The sequence below is a fragment of the Phodopus roborovskii genome, unplaced genomic scaffold (genome assembly GCF_943737965.1).
Source record: "Phodopus roborovskii unplaced genomic scaffold, PHOROB, whole genome shotgun sequence".
NCBI classification, from domain to species: Eukaryota; Metazoa; Chordata; class Mammalia; order Rodentia; family Cricetidae; genus Phodopus; species Phodopus roborovskii.
This window is the reverse complement of record NW_026125680.1, coordinates 959731-980690: the sequence shown is the minus strand read 5'-3', so window position 1 is coordinate 980690 and position 20960 is coordinate 959731. Positions and strand designations below refer to the sequence as shown.

The following is a 20960-nucleotide window of genomic DNA, read 5'->3' as shown; positions in this document are numbered from 1 at the left end:
AACTCAGTACCTTGAAATATAAAACAGTTTACATTTTTGATGTGATTCCTAACTGAGAAGCCAGGCACAGAGGCAAAAATATACTTCTTCCTTCTGAAAAGTATCCAGTGGCTGAGTCAAACCAGTAGCCTAAAATAGAAGGTCATAAGCATGGGCATCTCTGGGATCTTATGGATCTTTTAGTAAGGATGTTGTCAAAGACTGCATTTCGGAATTCCCCAAGTCCCACTGCACAAACAGCCAGAGAGCACAAGGGAACCTCTGGATGTTTTCTTGCCAGAAAAATTTTCCTCTTCTCTAACTCTAAATGAGGAATGGGCAATTTCTGCAAGAAGAGACTGGGGTAGGGTCAGGGCTATTAATTCACCAAACACTTGGAGAAACAAAAATGGTTTCTGAATTATTCCCCAAGCTTGAAAATGGCCCATGCAGAGGATACTGGCATCTGAAGGCTCCCCACTAAGTTCTTAGTACCCCAGGCTGGGCAGAATTAAGCAGCCAGCAGGAAGAAGTGTAGCAATGTGATGGGGGATGGGAGGCAGGGTGCAGCCTTCGGTGGTAGTGTTTATCTTTCACAGATTGCAGCTCTTGAAAACTGAGGCAAAATAAGGGATAGATTGTAGGCCTCTTCCCTCAAATGTGGGATGAATAAGCACACCTGTATGCTGCATGATACTGAAAGTCTAAACAGTGGTTCTCATCCTTCCTAATGCTGTGACCCTGTAATACAGTTCCTCATGTTGATGGTCTAGACAGTGGTTCTCATCCTTGCTAATGCTGTGACCTTTAATGCAGTTCCTCATGTTGATGGTCTAGACAGTGGTTCTCACCCTTCCTAATGCTGTGACCTTTAATGCAGTTCCTCATGTTGATGGTCTAGACAGTGGTTCTCATCCTTCCTAATGCTGTGACCTTTAATACAGTTCCTCATGTTGATGGTCTAGACAGTGGTTCTCACCCTTCCTAATGCTGGGACCCTTTAAGAGAGTTCCTCATGTTGATGGTCTAGACAGTGTTTCTCACCCTTCCTAATGCTGTGACCCTTTAATACAGTTCGACATGTTGTAGATCACTACAACCATAAAATTATTTTCGTTGCTAATTCATAACTGCAATTTTGCTACTGTTATGGATTTTAATGTAAATATCTGTTTTCCAATGGTTTTAGATGTTCCTTGTGAGAGGGTGTCTCAACCTCCAGAGGGGCCTCTACCCACAGGTTGAGAACCGCTGGTCTAGGCTCTGGAAAAGTGCATAGAACTTCTGCTAAAATGGCCTGCCCATCCTTTCATTCTTCTCCTTCTGTGTCTCTCACAGCTTGTTTCCTAGTGTCTAGCCCGTCTTCCCTTACCATCTTCTCTGAGTTTACAGAGCTTTCCCAGGTGGGACAAACAGCAAAGCTACACACCTGGGAATGCTCTTCCCCTCCTCTCAGTAACTCAGACTTTGGGTGCCACAAACTGAACACTACTTTGAGTCTAACTGCCAGCCAGCAGTTCACACCTGCCCACCAACCCATTTCGCCTCTAGGTCCTGGATTACAGGTGGTGGATGGAGTGTGTGTGTGTGTGGGGGGGGGTCTGGGCAGGAAAAGAAAGATGACACGCACGCACGCACACACACACACACACACACACACACACGCACACACACGCACACGCACCTACATACACACCAATAGCCTGCTACTTACTTCTTCTTCTCTTTGTCCCTTTTCAGAGTCTGGGAGCCCCCAGCCTGAGAACCCTGAGATTGGAGCAGCTCAGCCGCCGTCTTTCTCTGTTTGAAAGCATTCACTTCATCATCCAGGGATTTCTTCTTATCCTCCAGCTTCTTCTTCTCCTCCTGGTGCAGTTTCTTCAGACGGTCAAACTTCTCATGCAGCTGACAGAGAGGCGCAGGGAGGTTAGAGGGCATGTCTCCCGCCCCCCCCCCCAGCAATGAGCAGTCCCTGAGATCAGAGCCAAGACCAGAGTGGGTGGGAACCACTGTGACTACAACCCTGCAGGACTCTGGTACATTAGGAGACATTTCTGCCAGTGACTGCCATGATGGTGCTAAGGGTTGTGGTAAATTGCTCTAAATTGTTCTCAGAATCTCTGCTCCTGAACTGGTCAAGGAACAACGTATTGTGCATAACCAAGCATTTTATTTAAAAGTATCCCTGTAGCTGTTGGGGGTAGTTCATAATATTTACTTAGTTACAAGCCAACCACTAAATCTAATATTTCATTAATACAGTATTATATTTGTTTTCTTTTTGAGACAGAATCTTCCTGTGCAGCTCAAGATAACCTTGAACTCATAATCCTCCTGTCTCTGCTTTTTGAGTACTGAGATTCAGGTGTATGGCAGCACGTCCAGTTCAAAACACAGTTGAGGTAGGCTCTGTTATCATATCTGCTTCATGAGGACACTGAAAGTCCCATAACTGAAGGTGATTGCCCAAGGTGAAGCCAATCTTTGGAGATTATAAAATGGGCTCTCCTCCCGGTTAAGCCCACTTAGGATCTACAGTCTCTGCTACCCAAGGCTCGATTACAGACATGTGCAGCCATGCCTGGCTCTTCTGTGGGTATAGCTCTGAACTCAAGCTCTCATGTTTGCACGGCAAGCACTCTTATTCAGTGAGGTGTCTCTCCAGCCTCCGTAACTCCTGCTGCCTCTTCTTATCAACCTCTAACCAGGAAAGATCACCATGGACCATGAGAAAAAAAAATTAAACCATAGCAAAGCTGGTCAAAAGAAATGCTTGGCCTCGAACACAAAAAGAGAAAAGATTGCGTAAATTTGGATGAGTGTTGAGAACTCAATCTTTTCAAACAATTTTTAAAAGATTCATTTATTTTATATGTATGTATTACATGTATGTTTTGCCTACATGTGTGCATATGTACCACATGCGTGCCTGGTACGCTCAGAGGTCAGAAGAGGACATCAAATCTCCTGAACTAAAGTTAAGGATAGTTGTGAGCCACCATATGGGTACTGGGAACTGAACACAGGTCCTCTGCAAGAGCAACTGGTGTTCTTAACTGCTGAGCCATCTCCCCAGCCCTGAGACCTCAGTCTTAACCAGAGGTAGGGCTTTGTTCACCTTGGATGGAATCTCAGACTCAAAGAACAGTAAGCATATTCTGGCATGCTGTTGTGACAAGTGGATTAGAGTACCAGAAGCATGGACAGTCCAACCACTGATGCGCACAAAATACCCTAATACACAGACCAAGAATAATTCTATTTTCTTCTGGGGATTGAGGAGGAAATTTTGCACTCTAGTCCTTGCAGGGCAAGCTAGAGGCCAGTTCTGAAAATACTAAGGACATTTGGGACCGTTGCTTAGTAAGGTATGGCAAACGACAAGCTTATTGTCTAAACTAGCTTCACCTAGTCACTTGAGGGGACTGTCAGTTGGAAGGGGTGACATTTTTCCTCTTCAAGTGAAACTGAAATAAAACCAATACCTGTACCACAGTTTTGGTGACAGCTGTAGAGAGTCCTAGGGGATCAAAGATGAAAAGATTTGGGGATTAATTGTTTCCCTTATTTATGTTTGAGGGGTGTGATAGTTAATCTTGACTGTCAACTTAATGGGTGATTTGTAATCACTATGGAAATTAGCCTCTAGGTGTGTCTATGAAAGTGTCTAGATTGGGCTAACTGGGGTGAAAACACACACTCTGAAGATAGATAGCACCGTTCTATGGGCTGGGGTCTTAAACTGAATTAAAAGGAGAAAATGGATTGGGTACCAATAGCCGCTATCTCTGTCTTTCTCTCTTTATCTCTCTCACCCCCTCTCTTTCCCTCACTCCCTCCCCACTCTCTCTTTCTCTGCTTCTTGTACAAAGTGACCAATTGCACTAAGCTTGTGCTATCATGCTTTCTCACCATGATGAACTGTATCTCTAGAATTGTGAGCCAAAACAAACTCTTCCTTAAGTTGTTTTTGTTGAGTAGGTCTTTGATAACAACATCATAAAGAGTTAACTAAGGCCCAGAGAAGTGAAATGCTGGCTGCTATTCCAAAACTGTACTGTAGGCCAATTACTCTGGCATCAGGATGTGAATTTGTAGAGGGGCCTTGCAAGCCAAGGCCATTGCTTAAAGGAATAACTGCATATGTTTAATTCTTTTTAAATAATTTATTATTAGGGGCTAGAGGCATGGCTCAGGGATTAAGAGTACTTTCTGCCTTCCTAGAAGACCCAGTTTTTGATCCCTGTCATCTACTTGGCAGCTCACAATCATCTGTAACTCCAGTTCCAGGAATCAAGTGCCCTCTTCTGGCCTCCTTCGGCACTGGGCATACAAGTGGTACACAGACACATGCAAAAATATCCGTGCACATGAAATAATATAAAATATGATGATGATGATGATTACTGCGTATGTACATGTGTCTTAGCATGCATATGGAGACCTGAGGATAACTTTTGGGAGCTGGTTCTCTCCTTCCACCTTGTGTCTCTTCTGTCCTGGCCATGCTAACTGCTTGAGAACTTACAGGTGATTCTCTTGTCTTGGCCTCCCATCTCACCATAGGGGTGCTAGGATTACAGATGGGTGCCATCATATCTGGCTTTTAGGTGGATTCCAGGAATTGAACTCAGGTTGTCAGGCTTGACTGACAAACACTTACCCACTGAGCTACCCAGACAGCCCAAACTGCATGTGCTTAGAAAGGACCATCAAATCGGTTAAAAAAAAAAAAAAAACAGCTAGAACTGCACTAATGCTTTTTCCATTCTAAACCAAAGTAGGGGTGTTAGGGGTGGCGCTCGGTGTAGCATGCAGAACGCCTGGGTTCCATTCGTAGCCCCACATTGAATAAATAGACACCCAGACAAACAAACAAAAACCAAGAAGACAGAGTTGGAAATCTAAGTGGACAAGAATCCCACTGTTGCCAATTTATATTTCATCATTTTATCTAAGATGGTCTGGGACTACCTTTCCCTATAGTTATCAGAGAGTGTAGGATAGGGCAGGCCAGCCATGAAAATATCACTTGTCTCTACAGAACTGCAAATTTCCAGGAAGTGGGGGAAGGATCAACCTTCCCCTGACTCAGAGGGCTCCACTGCGCAAGAGCACCTGGTGTGATGCTAGTGCCAGAGAGGTTCTGTATCTGTGCTGTTCAATACAAGAGCTGTATTAAATCAGTTGTGTGACTATTGGACAGCTGAAATGGACTGAGGAATTGAATTTTAAATTTTATTGTATATCTAAAAATGGCCAAGAGTATAGTTTAAATGCAACCCAGCAGTGCTGGGGATTTTGAACCTTGGGCCTCATGCATGCTATACAAAAGTTCTACCACTGAACTACATCCCTAGTCCCCTTTCAAGTTTTCTTAGTTAGACACAGCATCTTACTAAGTTGCCTAGGCAGGCCCTGAACTTGTGCTCTTGCTAGATTATAGGCCTGTGTGGCGACTTGGCTTAGATTTAAATGTTTCTAACAGAACAAAAAAGATAAACAGCACTCGGGAGGCAGAGGCAGGTGATCTCTGTGAGTTCAAGGCCATCCTTGTCTACAGAGTGAGTTCCAGGACAGCCAGTTTACACAGAGAAACTCTGTCTCAAAAAATAAATAAAATAAAATAAACATATAAAATGAAATGACTGATTTATTTGCTTGATTTAATAACTATTATCAACATGAAAACTGTCCATCATATTCCACAATTATATGCAATTAGTAAAATATTTTTGAGCATTGTACTACATTCCTATAATCCTAGACCCATGAGGCTCAAGCTAAAGGTTCTAAAATTTGAGGCCAGCCTAGGCTATACAGTGAGTTCTAGTCCAGCCTGGGCTATATAAAGTAACCTTGCTTCAAAGCCTAAATAAATTAATTCAGATTTTCAACAACAACAACAACGAAATACCCACCATGTTGGATGGAAATACCTCTAAATAAAGACAGAATGAGAAAATGCCCCAGCCTTAGGGAATGAAGGCCAAGAACACACAGTTGTCATCAGATTCTCTCCATTCAAGCTGCACTCCAGTCCTGCCCAGAGGCTACAAGCCCCTCTCCCCTCTAGCTGCTCTGCCAAGTCCGAGGCCTTTCTCACCACACTCAGTCTCTCTCGTCCTACCTACTTGGTCTCCAGGCTCGTATTTACCTCTTTCTCTGCCTCCTTGAGCTCGGCTTCTTTCTCTTTGACTCTCTGGACAAACATCTGTCTCATCTCCTCTTCTTTTTTCTGGAGCTCCCCTAGGAACTCATTTCTTTTCGCCTCATAGGTCTCCTGTAAACTGTAGATATGATCAAGTCAATTACACGGCTTCCTGGGCAACCCCTGGTCCTGAAAATGGGGCCGCAACCATCCTGAGTCCCCCTCATCCTCTCTTCCCTAATTCTAATTTTGACAGAGTAATGTAAAGAGAGAACTACAAAAGGGGAGGGCACAGCTTGGCATGCAACAGCAATATTACAGTTACTGAATACTGGTGAACTGGATATCTGCTAGATCTCTCTCTCTCTGTAGAGATGAGGGAAGTGTGGCTCACAGGTGACTCGCTGAAGATTATACACCTAATTAGAGGCAAAACTGACAGCAGAAGCTGGGTCTCCTGTTTCTTCATTTAAGGCCTCCCTCCCACTGCACGGCACTGCCAGGCCCTGGCTCTGAAAATGACCAAACATTTGCTGATTATACCTACCACGTGAGTGAACAGTGTGAATAAGACATGCTAGTTGCTCAGCAGCTAGACAGCAGATGCCTGGATCAAGACCACCCCCCTCTTTTTTTTTTTTTAAGTAAGATAAGAGTCAGCCTGGTGAAGAACAGAAGGGCTGTGCTCCAAAAAAGAGAGCAGCATGTGGGAAGGCACAAGCATGGAGTGGTGTCCCTGGGGATGTGGCCATACTTGAACAGGCTTGGGGGAATCTTGTGAACCGTGGAGGAGTGAGAGGGGTGGTTGCGAGTCTGGAAGAAGAGGACAGGCTTTGGGTGCCACATTAAAGAAGTGGACATGTGACCACCGAGTGGTTTCCATCAGTCAGAACATAAGAAGTGCACTTGCCTATTCTGGGAAGGAAACTGCAGCAATTCCAGTATGACATGGCTGGATCTTCATGTTAAGGGCTGGCAGGGACTCTAGAGGAACAATAAGGGCTGCAGAGTTTCCAGGACTTGGGGGAAATCAAAGCTGATTCTAGATAGCTCTCCTGAGTGTAGCTTAGAGTTACTTTCTCAAGGGTATCTTATTTTCTTATAGTATCATTCTTTGAATCTTACGATCTCCATTAAACTTTCCCAATATACCTGCAAAGAAGCTGGTTCTAGTCTCTGGCTTGGGCCACTAGGTAGATGGTAGAACGTGAACAGCAGCAGGAGATGCTAGAAAAGGAAGGAGGAGGAGGAGGTCTAGATGGCAGATTCACATTAGGCATCCATAGGATGTCTGGGTGCAAATGCCTGCAATGCAGTTGCATCAATGGGTTCAGAGTTCAATGGTAAATTTTAGCTTTGGAGTAGGTGGTAATTAGGGTTGTGTGAATAGAAAGAACCAGAGCAGAGAGGCAGGAGTATGAGAGAGCAGAAGCCTATGGAAAGAACCCTTAGGGAGCACCAGCATTTAAAGGAGAAAGCTGAAGAGCAGGAGCCTGAAAGAGAGACCAAGGAGTAATAAGACAGAGAGGGGTTGGATAAAGTTGGCCAGGCCAAAACTGGAAGAGCTGAAGGCAGAGTATCACAAGAAAGCCAAATGAATGGTTCACATTAAAGTCAAAGATAAAACTCAAGTCACAGTGAAAACAGCCGCCAATCTACAACTGCAGGCCTTGGACACAGGCCCTTGTGTGGAGAGCTGGAGGCAGAAACCAGATTGCAGTGGGCTGAGGAAGTAAGTGAGGGAGGAGGAAGAGGAACAGTAGATTCAGAAATGTTTCTTTCCTGTCAGAGACAAACCTCTTGACAGGGGAGGAACTTGCAAGAAAGGGCAGAGCTAAAAAAGGGACTTGATTGGGCGGGAGTATTTGCAAGCAAGGTAGACAGGAGCAGTGGAAGACTGTCAAGAGGGTGAAGATGCAGGAACACAAGTAACGGAGTTACTGCCAGGACTGAATGGCCAGGTAGCGGCACACCTCCTTCCGGATGCGCATGAAAGCTGTGGAGATGAAGGAGAAACAGAGGAGCTTCTATCACACAAACTTGCTTTCTCCCAGATCAGGAGCTCGGGGGCCCTGACCTGCCTTTCTACACAGGGGTGGGAAGCTACCATTCCTAAAGCCGACGACCCCCCAAAGAACGGCTTGTACAGTGTCCTAGGCCCCATTTCTGCTATGAGCAGGTTCTGTGGGATCCCGGGGGCCATTTGAATGCCTTTTCCTCCCACAGATATTCTTGCTGTCTTGCTCATGGGTGTCTGACATTTCCTGAAAGGAGATAGAATTATGGTAAAGGGCAACACGTGGTAATTTGAAATGCAGGGCTGATGACACATATTGTGTATACAGAACAGATGCTTCCATTGGTCTATGGCTCCCACCTGCATAATAAAAGCACTTTTGATTCTGGTGTGAGGAAAACACCAGTGATTATTCATCTTCAGTGGCCCAAACAAAACTCACACAATGAAATGCTTAGGGAGTGGAGGAAGAGCATCACCAGGTCACCGATACAAGCCAAGTGACAGTGGTCCTGTTTTGTATTTTCCTATTTGTTTATTTGGTGTTAGGGATGAACTTGGGGACTGTGCATGCTAGACAAGCATTCTGCTACCAAATCAAATACCCAGATTTCCTTTCTTTCTTTCTCTCTCTCTCTCTCTCTCTCTCTCTCTCTTTCTTTCTTTCTTTCTTCCTTTCTTTCTTTCTTTCTTTCTTTTAAGGAATGTTCTTGCTATGCACCCTTGACTGGTGCAGTACTTGCTAGATAGCCCATAGCAATCCTTCTGCCTCAGCCTCCCCAGTACTGGGAATGCCAGGCATATACCACCATGCCTGACTTTTCCTATTTGCTTTTTGAGAACGGGGAATAAAGGAAAGAACATATTGGTAACCCATCTTAAGCACCAGGAGAGCCAGATGAAGAAAGTGGGAACAGAGGACAGTTCCTAACTGCCACCCAGTAGAAAGAGAAAGCCACAACTCAGGGTCTCTGTCAGCCTGGTTGGCTAGAGCAGCTACATATGGGAGGAAGGGGCTAAAGCACTGGATGACCAGCAGAGTGGTTTCTCGGGGCCCCCTCCCTTCCCTGCTTTCTAAGCAGGATAGTATCTCTTCTGGCAGATGTGCAGACACAGAGAGGGAACAGTCGAGCAGCACTGCTGACCCAGGAATTAGTCTGGGCCCTCTAGCTAACCCCCGTGCCTCTCCTCCTCCCCTGCTGATTCTCCAGGGCAAGGCTTCGTGAGCTGGGCCAGGTTGGACTGGCCTGGCATGAGTGGTACCTGAATGGTTTGCTGTCAGGGTCGGTGTCCTTGAAGCCCATCTCCTCCAGCTTACAGCGGCGGTACAATTCATAGTGCCGGGTGTGGGTTTGCTCCCGCAGATCTTCCATATTGACCCGAATCAGCATCTCCCGCAGCTTCACAAAGTCGCAGTGGGCTTCATTTTCAACTGCATAGCAGGGATTGGGGCATTGGAAGTATATTGAAAGGAAGGCCAGCAGCAGAAAGAAATGGATGAAGTGAAACATAAAGCATCTAATGGTGACATCACCTTGCAGCCTCTTTAATACAGCATCTACAAATTTAACCTATTTCCATTTTCTGTGAAAATGGGAATGAAACATTATGAAACGGCAATACTAGTATGCAAATACCTCAGAACTTTCATTAATGCCTCAACACAAATTCGCCAAGCAGACTTCCACAGGAATATCTGCTCTACACTGCTCTGCAGATGACAATACAGGCACAACTATCTATCCATCTGCCCAGTAAGTATTTGTGGAATCTCTGTTCCCAGTATTCTCTGGGGCGCAGATAATTCAGAAACAAAGTCTTGGGGCTGGCTATTCCTTTAGAAACCTGCGGCTTGGTGGGAAAGCACATGTAAACAGAACAATATAATGCAATGCCAAAATCACAAACATGGACACATGACTGCAGTGCAATAAAAGCCCAGAAGAGGGGGAGCTATGAACTTCCAGGAGAGTATAGGCTTCCTCAAAGACAAAACCTCTTGGGTGACTCTGGAAGCAAGAATAGAATTTATCAGGCAGACAATAGAACACAATCTTCACAAGGTCTCCAGAAGGCTAGGCAAAGTCACATAGTGAGCAAGTTGCAGAATTAGACTTCAAACCCAGGTAGTGTAGGGGAGAGGCAAAGACCATAGAAGGAGTCTCTACAGAGCAAGGAAAAAGAACTAGGGTAGCAAAAGGTGATGGAGACAAGGAGGGGCAGACCTCAGGTGTGGCCCATGAGGCTAGTAGAAGCTTCCAAGGAGGTGTTTTTACCAAGGGTGGATAATGGCCTGACCCCCGCAATCTTAAGCAGGAGAGAGCGGGTACCATTTCTTTGCTTTGTGGGCAAAGGTTTGCTTTTTGGGTAGTAGACAAGAATGTAGAGTAAGTGGACTAAATCACAGCAAAGTGGACTTCTGGCCAGAGCAATTCTGCAAGTAGGGCTCTGTCAGAATGTCTCCAGGCCTGGATCCACGGTGTTGGATAGGAGTGTTTGGCCATGTAGAAGGGGATGGTGGTGTGTGAGATGTTGAACAGGTAAGTTATCCAAGATTCTTTCTCTCAGGTTCAGGGAATGGACAGTAGGGACAGAGGAGGGGTTCGGGAATGACAGAGTTGAGTATCTTTGTACCATTATAGATAGTCAGATATGTTCATCAGAAGTATTTGTCCAGAGTCCAGAGTGGTCCATGTAATCTTTCTACCTAAGGCCCCTTACATCCAGGACTGAACTCTACCTGTTACCATAGAACATAAACTAATGTGAATAGCTACATCAATAAAATAACTCCTTGGAGCAAGCTATATGTATATTCTAGAGGCAGACATGGTGGTACACACCTGTAATTCCAGTACTTAGGAGGTAGAGGAAGGAGGGTCAGGAGCTCAAGGCTAGCTTCAACTACAAGTGCTTACAAGGTCAAGCTGGGCTACATGCGACCCTATTTTTTTTAAAGATAGACAACAAAGGAATAATTCTAAGTCTTTTTAAGGCTCCCAACCAATGTCCAACTGCTTTTTCACTCAAAAAGAATAGTCAATGTAGGAGTTCAAAACAAACAAAAACAAAATTCAATTTGGGATAAGAGCAGGGTAGTCCAAGATGGAGGAAGGAAGTCACTGGAACTATATCTGCTGGTTTGTCTCCTCTCACCTCAGGTTCTTGTCTTTCAGTCCCCAGACTACAAAGGTGTGAGTGTCGGTTCAGAAACCACTTCCCATGTTCCTAGTGTAGCATCCTGTCGTAGTTTGAATGTAATTGGCCCTCATAATCTCATAGGGAGTGACACTATTAGGAGGTGTGGAATTGTTGGAATAGGTATGGCCTTATTGGAGGAAGTTTGTCACTGTGGAGGCAGGCTTTTAGGTCTCATGTATGCTCAAGTTATGCCCAGTGCCTCAGTTCACTTCCTGTTGTCTGCAGGTCAAGATGTAGGACTCTCGGCTTCTTCTCCAGCACCATGCCTGCCTGCATGCTGTCATGTCCTGCCATGATGATAATGGATGTAAACCTCTGAAACTGTAAGGTACCCCCAATTAAATGCTTTCCTTTATAAGAGTTGTCATAGTCGTGGTGTCTGTTCACAGCAATAGAACAGTGACTAACACGCATCCCCAAGTCGAAATGGTGGAGAGAAGCAAAGCTTAGCATAGTTCTGCCAAATAGTGCTCTCCCTCCTATAGGACATCCGGACACGGGATGTAGCTCAACAGTTGTTTTCATTTAGTGTGAGGCCTGGTTACACTCAGTTCAGTGTAACAAAGAACAACTGAGGACATAGCTTAGTGACAGAGCACTTGCCTAGCATGCATGAGACCCTGTGTTTTATAGTCAACATCAGCACCACAAAAGAAAGAAAAGGAAAGAAATTCAGCTACTGTGAGTGGGGCTCTGCTGCGCCTTGAATCATGCCAGCCTTTGTATGTGAGGTGGACAACTCACCATCAACTCTTATTTTGGCTTTTTGAGACACAGCCTTCCAAGGCTGCCTTTCAACTCACAATCCTCCCGTGTCAGTTGCCCCCTCCTCCCAGTACTGGACTTACAGATGAATGCCTCCCTTCTTGTGTGCCCACTCTCCTTGATCTGCCTAAGGATTGGGATGGATTTACAGAGAAATTGCCAGCCACGGCCCAGGTTATAGCTACAGACTCAGGGCCCCAAACTTCTGTCCATTGCAGTGTCCTCGGGCTCATGTTACCTACTGAACTAACTAGCATAATATGTGTGGGACAGGCCCCAAGAAGAATTACCATGAGTGTATGTAGTATATATCTGACTCTTTAAAATTATGAAATAATCATATATATAAAGGTACATAAAATAGGTATGTGCGATTTAAAGAAATTAAACTTTTCAAAATATCTCCACAACAGGAGTAATGTTACCTTGGAAGCCCCTGCTGGCCTCTTTTTGATCTCATGCCCCTCTGTCTATTCCCTGCCTCCTCTGCTAATGAAACTTAGGCACTGTCCTGATTTTGGGATTTACTCTTCATTTGTGTATATTTTTTAAAATTTTAATTTGTTTAGTGTGAGGGGGTATTGGTGTGTATGAGTATACTCCTGTGGATGTTGGTGTTTGTTTGAAGGTCAGAGGACAACTCTTAGAAGTCAGTTCTCTCCTTCCACTGTATGGGCTCTGGAGATCAAACTTGGGCCATTAAGCTTGGAGGAAAGTGCCTGTACCCTGCCCCCACAAGCCATCTCACTGGTCCCCTTTTTTAAAGGTTTATTTTTATTTTGTGTGTATGTGTGTGTGAAAACTGGTTCCATCATTCATCACTCTTGTAGGAATTTATAAAAAAAAAAAAGTACCATATTATTTTAGTCTACTTTTGGATTCATACAATAGAAACCTATCATATGCATTCTTGTGTGGTTTTATTTAGCTCAGCATTGTGTTTCTGAGTTCCATTCACACAGATGTAACTTCAATTCATTCATTTGCATTGCTGTCTAAGATCCCATTACATAACCATTTCACAAATTACCCCATCTATTTTTATGGACACCTCATTGTTTGTAATAATTTATCATTATGAATAACACTCCTATGAACATTCTTGTGCCTCTCCTAATGACATACTCACTAATATAGTCCTTTCTATGTGATGCCAAGTCCATTTGTCTTTTGCTGTTTGTGGGGGGGGGATATAAGGGAGTAATTTCTCCATTACAGACAAAATGAGTCTGCTCATGTCATAGAATCTGGGCATGGGGCCAGAGCTTGCTGCTAGTGACCCCTATGGCTGTTTGAGACCCAAAATGAGTTGTAGAGGCTGGGACAAGCTAAGAACTTGTTATATCATGGCAGGGGGCAGCAGACACACAAAGAAGGAGCTTTCTGAGTGCAGCCCATCTTCAGGAGACTCACCCTGCACAGTCCCCCAAGGATACTGTCGTGCCCTCATCATCTTGTTGCCGATCTTCACTTCTTCTGTGCTGCCAACAACAGCAAATGGCAGGTGGGCCTAGAACAGAGGCAAACAAGCACTCAGAACTGTAGAAGAAAGGCATTGAGCACCCCACGATGCAACTGCTGCTCATCTCCAGGCTGTTGGGTCTTTCCTCTGTGATGCCACTCTCTGCTTCAGCATTGAGAAGCATTTATTAAGCTCCACAGCTCCGTAGCCATGCAAGGATGAGACCTAATTCTTGCCTCTCTGTTCTAGATAACAATGACATGGTCGAAAACATAGGGAACAGAGAAGAAACATAAGCAGATATATGACCTAGCAACCTATATTCACCAGTCACTGTTGCTAGGGAATGGGTTTCTGAGCACCAGAAGGGGTTGGGTACAGAATCTGGCATCACTACTGTCTTTCTAGAGTTTGAGAGCACAGTCTAAAACTACTGAGCTACACTGTCTTTGTTTTTGCCCACCATAGACAAGAGCTCAAAATGATCCCATGAGCCTAGTGGACAAGGCATCAAATTTTCACCTACAAGTTCTGATGGTGCACTATAAGGGGCATAAGGAAGTAGAAGATACTTCCTTGAACTTTGGGAACTTGTACTCTTGTTGAGGAAGCCTGAATTACACACTCAAAATCCTGTTATATGACCAATGGCAAATAGTAGGTACTTTATAAATACTCCTTGAATAGAGGATGGCAGGGCTATCTGAGTAGGGAAGAGGATGAAAGGGACAGTTCAAGCAAGGTCATGAGCTTGGTACTTGCAGGAGAGACGAGGGACAGTGAATACAGAGGGCTAGACTGAGGGATGAGGTGAGAATGAAAACCATGTTGTATCATCATCTGCTTGTATCCTGGGCTCTCTGCTCAAAGTGATGGGGGAGGATTGTGTGTGAAGTGGGAAGCACTTCTCTAGACTCAAGAAGAAAGAAAAAAACACAAGAAGAAAATAAAGGCATAGGAAATGCCAGTCTTCCCTTGGGCCTGTTATTTTTATCATCAAGGAACACTCAGAATGACAGGGTCACTCGATACTCCTCTTCCTCAAACTGCTGTCATTTGATCCTCCTAGCTCCCTGACTATTCTCAAATACACAGCCCTCACCAAACTGAGTTCTAAGGCTTCATAAAACCTCCCTCAGCACACTCCTTTGTAACTGGCATCAAAGATGGTTCTGGAAAGTACAAGCAAACAGATAATCTCCAAGGGCCAGAAATATAAACCTTATATATTATCGGAGGGAGCCAAGACAGAGCTTAAAGGAGCCATGCATGTCCTAAACTGTCTTCCCAGGAAGTATTGAGGCCACCACACTTTGGCTGCCAGTCTTCCTGAGCCACCTAGAGTAGTCTTCATTTGATATCCTGGCTAAACAGCATCTGCTGGAAGTCAACTAAACAGGACAGGAGTCACTGGAAATGAGCCCTAGCATGCTGCTCTTGAAAGACGTGTGACTATGACAACCAGAATGGAATCAAGCAAGAGAGAGAAGAGTTTTAACTTTCAGTCTTACTACCAATCGTACCTATGATATCCCCAAATGGAAGCTAGACTTTCTCCCATTTTTTCAGGTCCCTTCGGGGGGTTGACAGGTGATGTTTCACATATGTGGCCCAGGGAGGAGAATCTTGGTAACTGCAAGACAATGTCCCTGCTGACACATGACTAATGAGGGGAATTCCCCCTCCCCCGGTGACTCTACCTAAAACTATGATGAGAGACACCAAGATATGTGACCTCCCAGGTGCAGAGTCTATCACAATACATAGCCTCAAGCTTGTCTTGGGAGTCTGGCCCCAGATTCACTTAGTCCATTTTGTACAGCTACAACAAAATACCGGAGACAAGCAATTTAAAAAGACATCAATAGAAGTTCCATAGTTCTAGAGGCTGGAAGTCTAAGTTCAAAGTAGTAGCACATTTGGATGTCTGATGAGAGTCTTCTTGTTACATTCTCCCATTGCAGAAGGTAGACAATCAAGCTAGCTCAATTCTACATAAAATCTCTCATAAAGGTCCTTGACCTCATTAGTGAGGGAGCAGCCCTTATGGCCTACCTAACCACTAAAGGCCTAGTTTCTCTTCTTCTAAAAAGAGGTTTATTTTTCATTGTGTATGTCTCTGTGTGCATATGATCATGTGAGTGCATGTGAGTATGTACATGTTGTATTTTTCTGAGACAGGGTTCCTGCCAGCTCTCTGTGTTACTGAGGATGACCTTAAACATCAAATCCTTCTGCTTCTATCTCCCAAATGTTGAGATTATAGGTGTGTCATTATGGCAGACCAACAACAATGCATCTAAACAATAAGCTGGGAATGATGACTCAGTCCTACAATGGCAGCAATTAGGATGCTGAGGCAAGATGGTCACAAGTTTAAGGACAGCCTGGGTTACCTAGTGAGACCCTGTCTCAAAATAATGAATTAATTTAAATAATGTTACAGTTTTGAGATTTAAAGCCTATAGCTTTGAGAGCAATTCCAGCATGGGTTGAAAATAGCATGCAGCAAACTCTCTCTCTCCTTTAACTCCCCCATGTCCTGCCCCCACAATGTGAAATAAGGTTTTCCAGAGTCACCAGAGCAGGCCGGGCCTGCTCACCCATGAATATCTGTTTTTTGGGAATAACAGGGCAGCTGTACAGTCTTCTCTAACTAGGTAAAAACCTCCGGCCTCTTCTATTTCCCATGACAATGGGCAGAGGCTGGGCATCTGGAACCATATCTAGAATGGAAAGGCCAGCACCCAGTTCTCATGAGCACCTGAGCACCCCCTCCACATCTCTGTTGATAGCACTGAATATATTATGGTTTCTCTGGAGACTTTGACACAGTTGTAGTGTTGGCAGGTATGCAAAGCACCTCTATGTTTATTACAGTAGTTACTCCTGCCTCCTGTTCCCCAGTTCAGCATCTGGAACACAGAGGATTCCCACACAAGCCCCTCACGTGGACATGTCCAAGGCCAGGCATCCTAGCTGCTTTTCTTCCCTTCACATTCAAAAGAGCATAATGGAATGCAAGGCAGGGAACACCGAGCAATGCTACTTAAAGGGACAACCCCAAACCTACAAGATTTAGCCAACTTTTCTTTTGGAGGTGAGGGATTGCTATATGTAGCCCAGGCCAGAGTCAAATATGTGATCCTCCTGCCTCAGTGCTGGGATAACAGGCATGCACTACCACAACTAGTTTTTTATTTAGTTGTTCAAAGTGAAGCAGGGGCAAACCATGGGCTGTTATGTATAACATGGGGCCCGGCAATCTCTTCACAGCATGGTTGAGAACTGCTGCTTCATTGCAATGGAAAGTTTCCAACTCTGAGGTTGAATCTGCTCTAGGCTGAGCAGGAGGCCAGAGTTGAGCTGAGAACAGAGAAAGGGTGATTGTCACTCCTAACCCATAATGTAGTGGTGTAGCTTGGTGGGACGCCTTCATATTGCTGAACACGTATTTCCTATTTGTTTGTAGCAAAACAAACTGTGAGGCTGACCACTGCTTGATGACTCAGAGAATGAGTCTGGAAGCTATCTATGGAGACTCAAGTCCCTGAGGTGACTAGATGCGTCCAGACATCAGCGCAAGCAATACCCAGAAAGCACTTCCTGTTTTGCTGCAGGCTGGACAATTCTTCCGGTTTTCTCATCTTAAAAGATCCTTATTTTCACCAAAATGCTCTAATTCCTGGAGGGGACAGCACTGTTTTGCTTTTTAATTTTTGTCCATACCCACAGTAGGTCACAGAGAATACAACTCTACCTTATATATGGGACATAGACTTAAGCCAGACTTGTCAAGGCTGATGAAGGGCTTCTACTACCAAATCTATCTGGGGTGGACCATGCTGATAGGCAGGCCATCAGGCGACAGTGACTTGCTGCCTGGCTATGCTAATTTGTTGGCCAAGTCATAAGAGGTGGCAGCTGATGTTGTAATGATAACTTAGAGGGCACCAGCAGCAGGAAAAGTTTGCTAAAAATGGCTTTTATTACAAGGCTTTCCTGAGTTTGGCTGTCCCCTGACATTATGTCATTAGGAAAAACTGATGCTTCTCAATAGAGAAAAAGAAATCTGTTCCCGAAGCAGAGGCTTGCTGAAAGCTATTAGCTGTCTCCTGGAAATCACAACATCCAAGCTTTCACAGCAACAGCGTCAACACATTGTAAAGAAGCAGGGAAGTGTTTGACTCTCAGCCTTCCTTATTACTCATTCCTCTAGTAGGGGGAGGTGGCGGAGGAGAGAAAAGAGGGCTCTTTTTGTAAATTCATTCACACTTAATAAGGCAAAGCATAACCCTGCTGCTTAAAAATAACATCACTGGGACTGAGAGATGACTCAGTGGTTAAGAGCACTGGCTGCTTTTGCAGAGGATCTGGATTTGATTCTGGGCACCCACAAGGCGGCTATCAACCATCTGTAACTCCAGTCCCAGGTGATCCAATACCCTCTTCTGGCTTCTGTGGAGACTGTACACACATGGAACACTTACATACATGCAGACAAAACACTCACACACATAAGATAAAGTTAAATTAAATCTTTTTTTTTTTTTAAATCACGGTGGCCATTTCTCATTGTACAGTTCATGACAACGGGGCGTACTTCTTGGGCAACAGTTCATCCCTGTGCCTCTGAAGCCAACCAATTTTTTCAGCCTTTATGTCTTTTGCTGTGTCCACACTTCCAGTATTATTGGGGTCAGAGACAAACATACTTTACCTTTGTTGCTGCCCAGTCTGGAAGGTTGCCTGGTCTAGATTAAGGAGGCAGTTTGGGGGCTGCAGAATGGCACAGTGCATAAAGTACTTGCCTGGTAATCTTGAGGATTTGAGTTCACATTCTCAGCATTCACACAAAAGTTGGCCTGGGCATAGAAGCTACCTGTGATCATAGTACTTAGAAGGCAGAGATGGGGGAAGATCCCCAGGGCAAGCTGGCCAGCCAGACTAGGAGGTATGGGGAGCTCTGGCTCTACATACCACAGTAGACACAGTAGAGAGTGATTGAGGGAGACACCCAACGTCAATCTCTGCTCTCTACACACATGAACATATACACCTGTACACACATATGAACATATACATGAGTCAAAACCGGGGAGGAGGAGCGTGGAAGGAGAGGTCTGACTTCCTGCTCCACACCCAGCCTTGGGTCAGTGATTTAGGTTCTGAATCCTCTGTCACCACTACCTGAGACTCAGGCAATCAAGAGCTACCACACTAAAATGGTTGATGATGGTACTTCACGGCTCTGTGCCAAGAACACATGTGTAGAAAGTCGAACCCTCTGCTCCCACTCACATTCATGGTTCCATTGATCTCAGCCACCGACTCATCATCTGTGGGGAACTGATAGATCTGGACTCCATTGCTCACAAGTTCACTGGTGATTTTGATCTTGAACTTTGTCAGCTCACTCTTAGAAATGGCATCCGATTTGGCAATGATGGGGATAATATTCACCTAGGAAAAGGAGGAACAAAGCAGGACCAACTGTTGTTAACTAGCAACCGACAACTACAGGACCTAAGGCTCTCACCAGCTCCCAGAGGGGATAGCTCAGCGAATATGTCTAGCACTGTCCACCTTTAGCCAATAACAATATAATAAACAATAACAAGTACTTACTATGTGTTGGCTACTGAACTAAGTACCCTATGAATGACTTAGCAAAATGAATCCTAACAATAACTTTCTCAGAAGATGTTGTTGCTAGTGTTTTACCAATGTGAAATTGAACCACATAGAGGTTAAATAACTTACTTTCCCAGGGCCACGGGGCAGAAAAGTAGCAGAACTGAAATTCAAACTAAAGTCAGCCTCATTCCCAAAGCTAGTAGCAACTATTTACCAGTTTCAGATCTAATTTGGGGAACTGTGAGATACCTTGGAATCAAGGTCACTGCTGGGGTGATTCAAAGAAGAAAAATGTGACAGGTAACCTCTGGATGACAAGCTGACATTCATTGTAACAGTAAGTTATCCCAACCCATCCAACCTGGGCTTGCCCCAGTCAGCTATAACGTGGATCCACATGAAGGGTCAGAAAAAAGAATCAGGGACAGAATTTGATGAGGATGAACAGCAGTTAGGCACAGAAGACCCAGTATTGCTAATTTGATATGAAACATATGCAGAAATGTTAGACTGGGGCTGAGGATAGGATACAGCTTAGTTGCTAGCTTAGCATGAGCAGAGCCCTCAGTTCCACCTTCAGCTTCCCCTGTAATCCCGGAACTGGAGAGGTGTTGATGGGAAAATCAGTTCAAGGTCATCTTCAGCTACATAGTGGGTTTGAAGGTAGCTTAGGCTACACGAGATCCTGTTTTACCCACCTCCCCACCAGTTATAATGCTTGAATCGTAGGATTTATTTCTGAGTAAAGAAAGTAGGCCTGAATGCAAGAAAAAGGCCTAGTGCCACCCTGATAGTTCTACTCACCTGAACCCTGATCCTTGAAATGCCTCCAGAAAAAGGGAGCACTTTTATTGCCAAAGAGGAAGAAATCTGGTGTGTGTGTGGCGTTGGGAGACAGAGCACACTGAAGCTCAGGTTCCTGCAGAAAATGGAGTCGTTCCTGCTTGCAAACCCCATTGGGGAAGCATGAATGGTGCTAAGGCCTGAAGGCTGAACGGAGAGTGTAGGAACTCTAGAACTGAAGAGGTCCTATGTTTTTTTGTATTTTCAAAGACCTTAAATACTCATACTACATGGCTTTGGATGCTGGTTGAAGACCATTGTAGTTATCACTCTTGAAGTCTCTGGGGTCAAGTTATCAGAATCTTTACCAGCAGGCAAATACAAGTCTCCTTTTCACTTTTTTTTTTTTTGCCAAGTTCTCATTAGTCTACAATAAACATAAGCCCAAACTACTTACTTAATGCAGACCACTCCACAGACTGCCCGCCACATGGCATACTGCTACCCTATACAGAGCCATGCTGGGCACGAAAGCATTTCAGGAGCAGCCTATTATTCACGAGCAGTGAGCTCATTGTTGTAAAAATGGAAAAACTGCTCTTATTCTGATTATAGCTGACATTCAGCTTTTATAGTGGCTATGCTACCAAATGACTACATGTAAATTAGAATTTGGTATGCCAAAATAACTTGCAGTTAAAGCTAAAGGCAAATTTCAACCTCTTTTCAAGTTGTCTGACCTTGAGCAAGCTACTTGCCTCTCTGTGCTTCACTGACCTTCATATGTAAAATGTAACTAACAGTACCTAAATGCCCTAGATGATTAGAAGGACAAAACAGGGTCCAGTCCTTATTGCTGAACACAATATTTACATATCTCATCCGCACATGGAGAAGTTGAACTGGTGCCTAACTAGAGCCTTCAGCCCTACTGACTAGTGTTCATGGTACTAGAATGTACTTTG

General features: G+C 44.5%; 1 protein-coding gene across 6 annotated transcripts in view; it reads right to left on the bottom strand.

The window, feature by feature from the left end:
• Septin6 (septin 6) overlaps positions 1 to 20960 on the bottom strand; it is a 72763-nt gene that overhangs the window by 9884 nt on the left and 41919 nt on the right. For all 6 annotated transcript variants that reach the window (XM_051178400.1, XM_051178405.1, XM_051178404.1 and 3 more), the window contains exons 5-9: positions 18877 to 19038; positions 13527 to 13623; positions 9411 to 9579; positions 6137 to 6269; positions 1694 to 1884 (exon numbers count right to left, since the gene is read on the bottom strand). In XM_051178400.1, coding sequence (XP_051034357.1) covers positions 1694 to 1884; positions 6137 to 6269; positions 9411 to 9579; positions 13527 to 13623; positions 18877 to 19038 — 752 coding nt within the window. The remainder of the gene's footprint in view (positions 1 to 1693; positions 1885 to 6136; positions 6270 to 9410; positions 9580 to 13526; positions 13624 to 18876; positions 19039 to 20960) is intronic.